This window comes from Pleuronectes platessa, chromosome 1 (genome assembly GCF_947347685.1).
Source record: "Pleuronectes platessa chromosome 1, fPlePla1.1, whole genome shotgun sequence".
Classification (NCBI taxonomy): Eukaryota; Metazoa; Chordata; class Actinopteri; order Pleuronectiformes; family Pleuronectidae; genus Pleuronectes; species Pleuronectes platessa.
The window spans coordinates 15,038,970-15,052,479 of record NC_070626.1 but is presented as its reverse complement, the minus strand read 5'-3'; the positions used below and the strand labels follow the sequence as shown (position 1 = coordinate 15,052,479).

The 13,510-nt window shown below is 40.0% G+C and overlaps 1 protein-coding gene across 1 annotated transcript; it reads right to left on the bottom strand.

Moving 5' to 3' along the window:
* Window positions 1-35: 35 nt before the first annotated feature.
* Window positions 36-12,749, bottom strand: LOC128451513 (nuclear receptor-binding protein). The gene is made up of 18 exons (XM_053435412.1): window positions 12,599-12,749; window positions 11,852-12,281; window positions 11,019-11,141; window positions 10,418-10,519; window positions 10,170-10,259; window positions 9,864-9,904; window positions 9,628-9,722; window positions 9,183-9,266; window positions 8,753-8,811; window positions 8,567-8,665; window positions 7,044-7,176; window positions 6,852-6,942; window positions 6,584-6,634; window positions 5,971-6,106; window positions 5,744-5,797; window positions 5,278-5,341; window positions 2,921-2,976; window positions 36-2,569 (listed from the first exon to the last, which is right to left on the bottom strand). Exons 2-18 carry the CDS (start codon window positions 12,095-12,097, stop codon window positions 2,510-2,512), a joined length of 1,584 nt encoding a protein of 527 aa, XP_053291387.1. The 5' UTR covers window positions 12,098-12,281; window positions 12,599-12,749; the 3' UTR covers window positions 36-2,509.
* Between the last annotated feature and the right edge of the window lie 761 nt (window positions 12,750-13,510).

Genomic DNA, 13,510 nt, shown 5'->3' with positions numbered 1-13,510 from the left:
CCGTAGAACAGAATCCCAGTAGAATAACACAGTCCAGCAATTTACACATTTATTTGAAAGTGTCACACCTTGCAGGATGCAAGTCTCAGAAAAGACTTACATTTACTCACATCCATGTCAAATACAAAATATTACAACATCCAAAAAAAACAAAAGCTCAAACCCTGGAGTAACAGGCTTAAGCTGCCCATCACACACCAACGATAATTTAATTACCAGTTTCAGCAGCACCAATCATTTTGGTGGAAAAGATGGTACAGAGAGAGAAAGAGACGGAGCCAAGACAGTCAGAGTAAAGCTGCTCAGGTCACATTGTTGGTTTTCACCACTTCTCTACACCAGGAGTGGTGCATTTACATTCTACTGGCTAGTTTTAGGACATATCTTTGGGATTTACAATCTTAGCAGTTCAAACACAGGAGAACAGAGTAAACAATGCATTGAGCATGGACTAGACATTTATGTGCAGGAAAAAAAGCACATTAAAGCACAAAGATACCTGAATACATACAAAAAGAGCACTTCAGAAATACATGAGTGGAGGTCATTGGATTAATATTTCAGTGATTTCACTGTATATATATCAAAATCCAGCTTAAAAGGAAAGCTCTGTTTGAAAGCTCGTACGGAGGTTTTCAGTTAAGCAGGGAGAGGGAGAGGACATTTTAAAATGTCACTAAAGGAAAATATCAGGACAAGAGAAGTAATATCTTAACGGTTGCTTTTCTACACAAATTCAGAACACTAGATTTTCTTTACATTCTTACTGCCTGTTAGATGTGGAACTGTGTGAGCATCCAGACACAGTAGTACCAGTAATGCACAAAGAGTTCTGAGCCAAAATGTCAGTAATAGGCATCAGAAAACTCCTTGATCTAAACCAGGTCTGTATTATGCTAAATTATGTATTAAAGATCATAGCACTTTGTGAAGGATGATGTAAATCCTCTATATCGCACTTGAATCTAATGCTCTGTTATGAAACAAGACAAATTGTTTATGGGCTCAAAAAACAATGTAGTTTTCCATATGATACCACATTTAAAAAATGGGAACGTGTGTAAAGAATAATATGATATACAGTATCTGTAACATGAATAAAACATGACATTATCACGGAGATGTAACAGGAAGGGCCAGGTTCTCTCTCTGCAGCATATGGCAGCCAAGTTCACTACACACGTCACATGTGAATGAGTTTTAGGCAGAGTAACATGTGTGAACCCAAAAAGCAGCAAATGGTAAAACAGTCAATAAAAGAATAATAAGGGTAAAAACCAAAAAGAAACGAGAACTTTAAGGCATCTGTGTAGGCCACCCACATTAAGGCAAACAGTGGAGCGCAATAAGAAAAACAAAGACACAAACAAAAATTCAGTAACACTGAGTTCACAGTACCTCACAGTAACCATCTTCCAGAGAGAGCTGGCAAGACGCCTTGCCAGAATGTGGTATGCAGCAATGCACATACATTTTGTTCCGTATCAGAGGCTTTTTAAAAATATTGACCCCAGGTATTTATCTATTAAAAAAATAGCAATGTTATTTCCAGCTTTGCAATCCAGTTTCTATACATCTAATTTGATAGGTGATAGTTTGGTCCAACACGTCACAAAAGCCAAAGAGCTGGGAATGTTATGTTGTACAAGGTAATAAAAAAGAGCCAAGGCAGAGGGGCAAGTGAGAATGGATGAACAGAGATGATTGGCTTTAATCTGTACATTTTCTTTGGATAGAATGGGTCTCTGTATTTCTAGGGGAGTCACAGTTTTGCTGCTGGTCAAAACGTGAGGTCCAACTATTAAAATGTAGTAAACCAGTTGAGTGGTGTGTTAGTTGAGTGGTGTGACTCCAGTGAAGGCCTCAATCAGTTATGATGTTTTAGACCAGACAGACCGGACAATACAAAATCGATTACAAAATAAACACCTCTCACTAAAGTAATCTAGACCGTTTTGTTGTGATCAAGTGTGTTGCAGCTTTATTGAGGTTTACCTTTTAAATTAACTTAACAGCAAAGATCAGAGTTAGCTCATTCAAAAGAATCCGATCTATGGAGGAGTGTTTCAAGGGACCTGGGGGCCTTATACTGAACCAAACCTCACAAAATTGTAATAATTGTGGACTAATAAATTCAGCTGTAGTCAGGGGCCGCTCTCAGTTCATGGGCCCCACGCAATTGCCTGCTTTATAAACCCTGCTTCAACGCCCCTGAATCCATTTATATAGAGTATATGTGAGATCGCTCTCAGTGGCTTTGGAGTAAAACTGGCTCTACAGGAAAGGGTGAAAGGTTAAGTGTGGTTTTAGGAAGCATTAATCCCCTATTCCAAGGAAAACCCTGGAGTTTTGGTCACATTGCAAACTCCAGCTCAGTATATAAGACAGTGCAAAAAACCAAACAAAAAAAAGATAACGTTATGGTGACTGAGTTGAGTATTAATAAACAAAGTGTGTAACAGGGTTGAAAGATTGTACTTAGAAGGAAACATGGTTGAGGAAACCCTTGCTAGTGAATAGCTTGAATGCAACTTTCTTCTAGCAGACACGCTATTTTGTTTTGGTCCAACTGTGAGAAGGAGAAAGAAAGAGAATCAATATTTTCGAAACAATTCAGGATGTTCGATAAATAAACAGAACTGCTAGATACTGAAGTTAAATGCCGACATTACAGTTAACAGGATGGAGTCATTATGATGTGGGTCGACATGCATATACTCCCACCCACAGATAGATGAAGAGACGACACACATGAGAGTGGGGTTGTGTGTATACTTAATTGAGTGAGCACAAGAACACTAACTATATAAAACAGTTAATTTGCATAAGGGGAAGGTGTGATGATGGGGTATGAGGACACTTTTTTAATAATCACATGGATTTTGAAACACTTTCCAGAGAAAAGCCAGCTACCACCTACCTCACTGATGAAGCACAGCTGCACCAACTCTTCAGCCAGCTCTTGACCAGATTCATCTGAAACACACACAAGTGTAGTTAGTCACCAATTCATGGACATGTAACAGACCGACATAACAGTATCTCTGATGGAGTTGTGCAAATAATATAAACACGCACACACAAATACAAGGTCAGACTGAGGCTCATTCAGAAAAATATGGACCAGCTGCTGCTTTTAAATCCAAATCCCACCTTAAACACATTAGCAACCACCAAACATCTGATCCTGCTGTTGCATCATCTGTGAGCCCACTGTGTTGTTTCAGAACATCCTTTTTTAATTTATTACTGTGGGCATTTAACAGGGATTTTATTAAGTGACATTAATTACAGTTGAAACAACAAATGGGACTCATCTGACAGGAAAATTAAAAAGCCAACATGTTTCAGATAGCATGGGCTCTTTAGGGCAGGAGACGTTAGTATGTTTTAGTTTTTTAAATATTACTCTTTATTCAAGGCTTAGTAAGTAAATGGATTCATTGTAGCCTTTAATGTTTTTCCCAAAATCTGAATTAACTCCCGACTCATTCAAAGTTTTTATACTTTAACAGTTTAAACAAAAAATCTGCATTCCAGGTAGGAACATTTTTCAACAGCTATGAAGGAACAATATATCTTGGGAAAAGCAGATTAAGATTTCAGCAATGTCAGTAATCCATGTTGTAAAGCAGCTGTTCGAGTTTTTGTGAAGAAAATATCCCCTCTACTGTGCTGTTTTTGTAATAAATGGATATTATTCAACAAATGTGTTTTATTAGGATTACTTTAGTTGCCGCCCCTATTGGGACTTTCTCTCCTGTGAGCAGAGGACTGGTCAGGGTCGACTGATTTTTAATATGCAAGCTGTCAATTTACAACTGAACCAGGAATGTGGGTGGAACAAGACAAACAAGTGGAGGAGATGGAGCATCCAACAACTTTGACATTAACAAAAGAAAAACACCAGCAGCCCACAGCTGCATGACTGGAGCTGTGGGTGAGGCTTCCCTGCTGACTCTTGTTTTGTGGTTTGATATCAAATCATTCAACAAAGAGTTTAGTTTCAATCGTGAATTCTCTGAAATAAATGTGTTTGAGAGACAAGCAAAGGCCAAATGGATGAAACCAAAGTGGTTTGGTTAGCTAGTGACCCAGCACTGATTGACTTTGGCTTGTTGAAAAGGAAACCTTTGGAAAGAGTATCCCCTGATATCAGCAGTTAAAGGAACAGGTAGTGTCTGTGAGACTGACTAGGTTAAGTGGTGTACATGGATGTGAATGTACAGTTTTTGTGCCAATAGTGCTAGTGTGTGGAGAAATGGAGGAAGAGCAGAAAAGAACAAGTCCATTGAAAGTGTGTGTGTGAGAGAGAGCGAGAACCTAGAGAGAGAGAGCGAGAACCTAGAGAGAGCGAGCGAGAACCTAGAGAGAGCGAGCGAGAGAAAGCGAGAGCGAGAATGACATAGGAGGTGACAGCTGTCAGCCTTTCACAGGCCCAGCATTCCCCACACGCCTGCAAACTTATACATGCCTATCATACCTGCGTATACATGTGCACATTGGACCATAGTGCCAACATTATTCCTTCTCATACGTGTCACCAATAAAAATACTAAAATATTGGTGTAATATGCAAAGTTTTAACGATGGCTCACTTTTGTTCTACAAAAAAACATTTACAACAGAGTCAAAGGTTTTTACAGTTATTAAGAAACGATTTGGGGATGAAATCCGAATAAACTTTCACAAATAGCAAGGTTTTTATGACACGCAAGCGACAGTCTCCCTGCTTTAAATAGTCTCGCATGCTACTGTATATTGTGATGCCATGTGAGTTTCAAGCTCTCTTTGGAATCTCACTCACTTTCCTGCATGCCTCTGTCGACACACATGGAGAGGAAGTGCACAATAAAACCATTGTGTGGTCAAATCTGAGAGAAGATTGGACTTGTCATTCATACAGAAATAATCTCTCAAATCTCATAAATTTATGTCGTCATTAAAACCAAACTGTTAAACTGAACTGTCTTGATGAACAGAATGACTATACTCAATAAAAACATGTTTTCACTTGGATAAAAAATTAAACGTACCAAAAACATGTTATTGCCTCACCTGACCGATAAAGCAGGTACTGAATGCTTTTGGGTCAAGGATTTTGTTCACAACATGGAGGCATTTCTATTTCAGACAAAAGTAGAGCCTGACTGATATGGATTTTGTGGGCAGATGTCGATACCAATATAGGGAAGTAAAACATTCCCAATATACTAAAGGGTATGTTTAAGCTTATTGAGTATGTGCCCGTGTGTGATTCAGAAGAGTTGTTCTTACTGGGTAGCATGTCACAGCTGAGATGTCTGTTCAGTTTATCATCCAGTTTCAGCAGTAATGTTAGCTAAAGGAGGAGAGACAACAACAGAGTAAATGGTTTGAATGCACAGGAAATGACAATAAGCTAGTTTATCACCATGGTTGGTCAAATTCTGATTTACTTCATGACTTTTACTGAAGGACCAGTGTATAGGATTTAGTGGCATTTAGCTGTGAGGTTTTAGATTGCAACCAACTGAATACCTACCTACCTACCTACCCCCCCCCCCCCATTGTTCCCTTTCCTAGTGTGTAGGAGTAGCTACAGTGGCCGACAGGTAACATGACACCAAGAATGTTATTTTAGTATAATATTTTTTCTGCTATAATCATCAATATTATTTTAATATATGTCAATAGATCCCACCTTATCTTCTAAATCAGCTAATTTAAAATAGATCATCAATTTGTAAATGTTATGACTCACATGAAACCTTGCACCCTCCTCCACAGGTTCAGCATTACACTGCATTTGAATGACCTGCGGAAAAATAGGGAAAGTATTGGTCTTGCAGTAAATTCTTCATACAAATGTGCAATGTGTATATTGATTCATTGAAAATTGAGAAGCATGAGCCTCAAGATGATCACTTATTAATTGTCACCATTGTGACAGCATCGTCTTTATTCAGCAGTATAATCTGTCATACACACCCGTCGTGTCTCGAGCTCTGCAGGTTCAGGGGTTGGGGATTTGACCAAGGGGACGACGACAGGAGATTGAACCGTCTCCTGTTGAGGCCGCTGAGGACAGGGCAGCCCGAACGCCGTCATTGGATAAATACCATTCCTGACCCAGGGAGAGATGGAAAGACAAAGACAGGGAGATTTGGAGATAATATGAAGGGGAGAGAAATGGAAATATAGGGATAGGGTTAGTTTTATATATTAGTTTTATAAAGTTATGGTAAAGAAAAGTTAAGGGGAAATAAATGAGAGATGATGGAAAGATGAAAGAAGATAGACATTTAAAAAATGAATCCATTGCTAATCTAAAAATCTAAATCTTCAACTACAATGTTTACGTCTTAAAATTGCATAAATAAAAGGTATCTAGGATTAATGCAAGACTATAGACCTGTAGCACGCCCGGAAAGAACATTTCATTGAGATAGGTACAGAGATAGTCACATAGCCCACTGCTGCCCCTGTGTGGCCTGAGAGTATAATATCCTTGGGGCTTTATTAAATTAGATGCACATTTTCACATGATGCACACTGCGCTTGCTCAAAACCTTGGAGTACACAACATTGATGTGCTTCTTACCTGACATCCTCCAGGAATTTATCAAGTTCTAAAGCAGGAAACTGTGAAAGCCTATTGGAAAAAAAAAAAAAATCCCACTTGATAATTTTGTTTGAGACAGAACCACAAATCCAAAGTGTGATATGATTCTTACAAATTCATTAAATCCTTAATGAATATATTAGATAATACAACATATATTAGTCTAGAGTAATAAAATGGACAACAATCAACATGGTTGAGATTTTTACATTATTAATTACTGGAAGAAAAAAACATTGACCCTTACTTGAGCTTAACACCCTCTTTACTCTCAGCAATGACCAGGTTGGGGTCCAGGTTCTTGGTTATCTCCTCTAGGGCATTTTCAGGTATCGTATCTAAATATTTAGAAATTATTAAAGAACATTTGAATAAGATGAGAAACCTTCACCAAATCCACAATACTCAAACTTTAAATATACGTGTGTGCAAGACTAACGTTGGTGGCTGACAATACAATGTGCAGCGAGCAGTTTTAGCTGAGGTACTTCAAACAGAGCCTGGTTAAACAGCAGCTCTTTGGCTGTAGGTCTTGTTATAGGATCACGCTCGAGGCACTTCTGGATTAACTCCTGCAAAAACAAACAAACATAAGAAACCATGAGAGAAAACTTGTCTAAATGTTCTTTTAAGATTCTCATGAACACGCAGTGGCGTTTCTTCATTAGGGGCTAGTGGGGCATTGCCCCACCAGATCCAGATGGCGCTGTTGTGCAGAAAGCTCAATACATCTGTACTTTGTGGAAACATATAAATTATTTTATATGCAAAGTAGTAGATTGTGTGTGTCAATAAACTTGACTCAAAAGCATTATAGTCTTGTCCTGGAGTCATTGATTCGTGTTTGTTTCTGTCTGTGTGCTTGCTCTGTGAAACGCTTCTCTCTTGCAGTCCGTCTCTGCTCTGAGGGCAACGGCCCAAGCTTAAGACTGTGGCCATGGAAACACCAATGAGCGTGAACCACACAGGCCGAAGTTAACATTGGGTGGGAGGGGGACTTTCACATGTGCCCCACGAAATCTGCCTAGCAACTCGACTCGAAAATTATGCGAAACGCGACTCCAGCTCCTAGCCTGTTGCCTGCTCGGGTTCACCTGAGCTAACAGGCTAACACGACCTGAGTCTGTGGACAGGTTTCACTCACATATCGGATGAATAATACAGTGTGATCTTCAGTTTGTTCTCCTGACAGAGAAGCTAAAGACGTCTGCGCTCCCGTTTCTGTGGTAAGTCAAGTTTAGTATTGTATTTATGTTTTAGTAGTGATGAGCAGGTGCCTGTACATGGCTTGTTAGTTTAGCTCTGCTAGCCTGCAGGCGATGCTAACGGGACCGTGCAGAGTTATGACCCGACATGAACCGACATGATCCGGTCCAGCCAGCGGGGAAAATCATTAGAATTGATGAGGATGAGTGTGTTTGGAGAATAAGCTCCACCACGTAAGATATCTACTGGTATGTAAATTTGTTTCACTCGCCAACCCATTTGACTTGACTACGTTACACAGATAATTATTCTGCAGAAACAGATTTACTGTGAACAACTGAAACGTGAGTATTTAAAGTCACATCTGCATTTTAAGAGCAGCTGTTTAAAGTAGCATTACGTCTCCTAAAGCTCTTTATTCAGAGTATTGATGTTGACATTGATTTGAAGCTATGAGTCTTTCTAATCTTTTTACTTTGTTGCAATCATTTTACTTTAATGCTTTATTGTAGGCAACATCTTTGTGTCGCGCTGAGCACTAAAGCATGTGAATTGTATTTGAAATAGGATTTCTGCTCCCTGCTGGCACTCAAAATGCAGCCCATATATATCTTACTGGTCTTTATAGGCCTACTGCAAATAATAATCAGCTACCTCTATTTTTTTTACGGTGAAATGACGTCATACAAAATTGCCCCATCAGAAATTTCAGGCTAAAATGGCCACTGTGAACACGTACTACTCTCTGTATCTTACCCTCTGCAGTGGGTCCTCCAATAACTGTATCGCATTGTTTACGGCCTCCTGAGAAACATTATAGGACTCTCCATTCCCCTGGATCTCCAGGAGCGCCATCTGCAACACAGCAAAACACACGCATTGACATATTGCTTTGGTGCAGGGCTCAAGACATTACTTCATGTATCATGGGTCAAATCTCACCTCTAATGCACACATGCCGAATGAGTAAATGTCTACTGCAGTAGTGACATCCTCAACAGCTACAATGAGAGAAAGAATAACATGGATACAATCATTACGGAAATCATGTCAGAACTTTGTCCTTATTCAAGACTTAGATCTAAATATTAAACCAAACTTTTCACCAATGTCACAAGTTATATTAAGAAGTTTGACATGAGTTTTATCAACATGTACGGTACTTTTGTAAAACATTTGAAAAGATACCATGTCCTTGTTCTATTACATTTTATTAATATGATATATTTTGTTAGAATCTATATCATTTTAAGGGCTGAAAGTACCATATCCTAAAAAACGTAAATTGAGGGATATTGTCCAAACATCTGTGTCATTCAGTTCACTCTGGAGCTGAGAGAACTTCAATATCAGATACCACAGATATATCTACCTCCATATTCTGGAGCAAAGAAGTGCATGTTCTTCTGTTCCTCTTGACAGGTCTTCACATGGCTGTTAATAGTGTCTGGAGCAACTGTAGATGAGACAAGGGACAATACCGAGGATGATGTAGAAGCAGGTGGAAGGAGCAAAAGAAAGAATGTGAGAGGGAGGACCAAGAGTCATGATAAATAATTCTACGTTTATATTCTTTCAAATAAAATGAGCGAGGTTTAGAAGCGGAGAGTGAATGCAAGAAAATCTAAATAACTTTGCACAGCACCCATATTCACACACAATGTGCAGGGTTCATTTGGTACAGTTAAGGGAATTTAGCATTAAATTATTTGAAATTTTGAATCTTTACATCAATAATTTAGTATAATTTGACTCCAACAGCAGCACTGCTGCTCCTCTACCTAACACAGGGGAAGCAAACCAGTGTAATTCTATACCTGATCCGATCTTGATGAGCCCATTGTGCTGAATGAAGATGGTGTCGCAGGTCAGGTCGCCATGGATGATGGGTGGATCACATGAGTGGAGATAACTGCTCGATAGGAAAAACACATTCACAAATACATACAAATTATGTAAGAGAGGGTCTGGATTATCATCCGTGTGTGTGCATGTTCTTGTGAGGGTCCATTTTGAACTTTTTGAACATATTGTCTGAAAAAGGAAGGCCAACCTGAGAGCAGACAGGATCTGAGTGCACCATCTCTTCCAAGCCTGTAGAACCATACATCTTATCAGAGCGCTTCCTGGCTGGTTGCCAGTATGGATCAACTTTGGCTTGCATTTTATTAAGAGGCCAGTTGGTGCACAGGACCCCAATACATTTGTTTACCAGACTATTTAACTTGCTCCTGGCTCGACAAATCCAATTTTCTTCAGTTATAAAGGAAACGTTACTTTCCACAAAAAAATTTTTTTTTAAAGTCTCAATTATTAAAGTTTGTTTTTTAAAGTGTATTTACACTCAGCCAACTTTTACCTTTTCATTCATACTCTTGTGATTCTTCTTAGTCTTCTTCAGGAACTGCTTCAAGCTTCCAGATGACATATATTCTGTAATGAAAATCACCTGAGAGAGAGAAGACATCAGGCGACATCAGATATTATTCAAAGAATCATAAAACAGAAGAAAATTAGTGTTATTTCACAATGCTTGAAAACAATGATTTCATAAATGCAACTGACAGTTAGAAGATTCATTAACATTTTAAAAGGTGTGAGACTCACCCTTGCCCGGTTCTCCTTTGTGTCAGCCCAGTATTTGTGAAACTTGACAATATTTGCATGTTCCAAGTGGATCAGGTTATCAAATACAGCCTTGACTTTCTCCTAAATACAAGGAAAATGTGTGTAAGTAGAGCATGTCTGAATTAACTCTCAAAATTCTGTCCAGTAAAAACACATGATTTCAAACCCTTTCCCACACATGCTTTAACATCTAATTCAATAGATTTTCTACAAATTTCACTCAACTTCATGGATCCTAATAGGTAAAGTTTTAGAAACTGATCAAGGTTGAATACTGAAACAACACTAAGGGTACACTATGAGAACTAACTGTCTTTACAGACAATAAATAAAAATAGAGTGGCTCGCCAGGTGTTAAAGTGATGGCAGACTATATGTTCTCTACCCTCCCTAACACAGCACATCTTGAGGTGAAATATTTACAGTTTGGATGAGCAAACAGAGACAATTGTGTTTTGGTTGCTATCACATTCCATACATAATGACATGAACAAGTCAAAACTACGTGACAATAAGTGCAAACTTCTCAAAGTAACTATCTTTAACCGTTTCAATCCTACTCTGTAACACCGTCCCTCACCTCCAGCAGTTTGAAGTTCTTCCTCTCCGAGATCATGACTTCATTCCAAACTACCTCCACACCCTCCTCTGTGTCCATAGCCAAGTACGCAGCATCTATCCCGGGTACATTACGCTGATTCACCTACGTTTAACGGGAACAGAAAAGTGGCTCATGAGTTCATACTTTTAATGCTAGATGATGGGACAATGATGGGCCAATAAGTAAATAAAGTCTTCAAATACAACTTTCCTGCACAGATGGTTCCTGTCATTTTAGGTAGTTTTTAAATCACACTGATGTGGGTTAAACTTTAGTTTGGTTTAAATTCCAGCTGGGCCATGGTCCTTTCTGTGTGGGTTTTTTCCTGTGGTTTACTCTGGGTACTCATGCAGATTGGGGTTGGGTTAATTGGAGACTGTTTGTGAGAGCTTGCTTGTGTGAATGGGACTGACGGTCTGCCTCTCACCATTGGCTCCTGAACAGAAGAAGCCTTTTGGATGAGAGCTGAAACCTCTTCAAGAAACACAAGCAGGCCCAGTTGCCCATGTTCACTCGCACAACTACTGAACATGAGCCCTTGTTGTGCTGCTTTTCACTATTTAACTCTTTGTTGTGGTGTATCTATTTGCTGGGTTTGTGTATGTCTCCTGTTCTCTGGCCCTCTTAAAAAAAAATGAAAGTGTCAATGAGTGTCAAAATGACACCAGTGAATATACATATTCAAGAGTCAAATGGAAATTTGACTGATAGAGAGGGAGACGTGTCTCGGGACAACTTCTTAAACATATAATACTCTGTCCTTCATTTTCAGCTGATCCTGTGACAGCATCAGCTTCCTGCTCCCCTCTCACCTCCTCTTTGCGTTTCTGCCAACGGCCACAGGGACTTTCCTCCAAGATGTCTGACTCGTCCTCACTCTCATCCTCATCCTCGGTTGCCGGGGGGGCAGGAGAGTGAGAGTGTATGAGGGCCACGGGCGGAGACACGGATGCTCCACCGGGTACCTGCAGCGTGTTCGTTGACACGTGTCCCGCTGTGACCTGTGCCTGGTTGCTCTCAGCAGCTGGAGCCTCTTTACTCTCCGTCTCCAGCATCATGGCTCAAGTAGCGGCTCTCCTTCGCTGTGCTCCTGGTCCTGAGCGGCAACAAGTGACGGGAAGCCTCTGTCTGGCACTCTCGCGGTTTCCCCACCTCGTTGTTAAAGTTAGTCCAGCGTCCATCAACGAGGAAGAGGACTGTAAGCACATACGAGGGCAAAGAGGCTTGAAGGACTGCTGCAACCTGTGGAAATAACGTCACAACAATCACTGTCAGACATGTCCTACTTTCCCCACCCAGTTTAGTGAACTCCTGGGGGGACGAGCTGAAGTCGAGAGCCTCGTTTGTAGCGTTGTTACAGTCACATGACAACAAAACCACACTCGGTCCAACTCAAATTGCTAATGTAGCTAGCGAGGCTGCTGCTAATGTTCAACGTTAGCTTCGAGAAGTTCAGCCTCCCACTCCCTGGCTAACTTTCCCTCGGCTAACATGCTAATGGGGGGTAAATAAATAAACAACCAACTCAGAGTTGAGTCTCAGTAGGCGAAAAATCTCACTGAGGCACTGAAGACGAGCACCGGACCCACAGCTCCGTTTTACATACTGACACCGAGAGAGAAACCGGACGACTTTAGTGTAAAAGTGCTGCTTCGTCATAAAATGTGTTGACGGTCTTCAGCTCCCTTTCTGCTGGCAGACGTGGGAGGGGCGGGGCAGCACTAAGGGGAGCGCTCGTTTGCGCGGACAAAACCCAGCAGAGAGGAGTTAGTGCTACAACAGGAATTAGTCTTTAAAAAAAGGAGGAGATGCTCAATATTCTCTTTAATTAATGTTCAAACTATGAGTTGAATGTTTGTTGCAGCTGTTTCAATGGCGTGTTTTTAAAAAGTGTGTACAAATTAAACATTTCGACAAAAATGATTTGATTTGGCCAAAATCATCTCCTCATGATGCTGGCCACCTCTGGTAAAATCGCCTACATCCTCAGTTGAACAGATCATGGGATTCTAACCCTGTAGAATAATGGCCTATGTCAAGAGTATGACTTAAGCCGTCATACTGTCGCCTAAGTCAATATGTGACTTAGGCGATTGTACAAGCTTTTCAAGATGGTGGTTACAAGTGATGGGCTTTCTGTTAACTCTTTCTGTCTTTTCAAACAATATTTTATCTAGAGGTTTTGTCAAATTTTTTCCACATTACATGATCTAATTAAGAAAGATTTGAATACTGTATGTAATCTAGCAGCTAGAAATTATGTGTATAACTAAAAAATTACAAAGGATCCCCTTTACAACAGCTTGTGCACACCTAGGGGTTAATGCACACCACTTTGGGAATCCCTGATGTAGCTTAAAACAAGTGACCACGAGGCAATGAATGTTTTTCAGAATGATCACACATTTGTGACTGCACACCTCAAAGAGTTGAAATGTTTTCCCTATTTGGTCGCAGATGCATTTGACAAT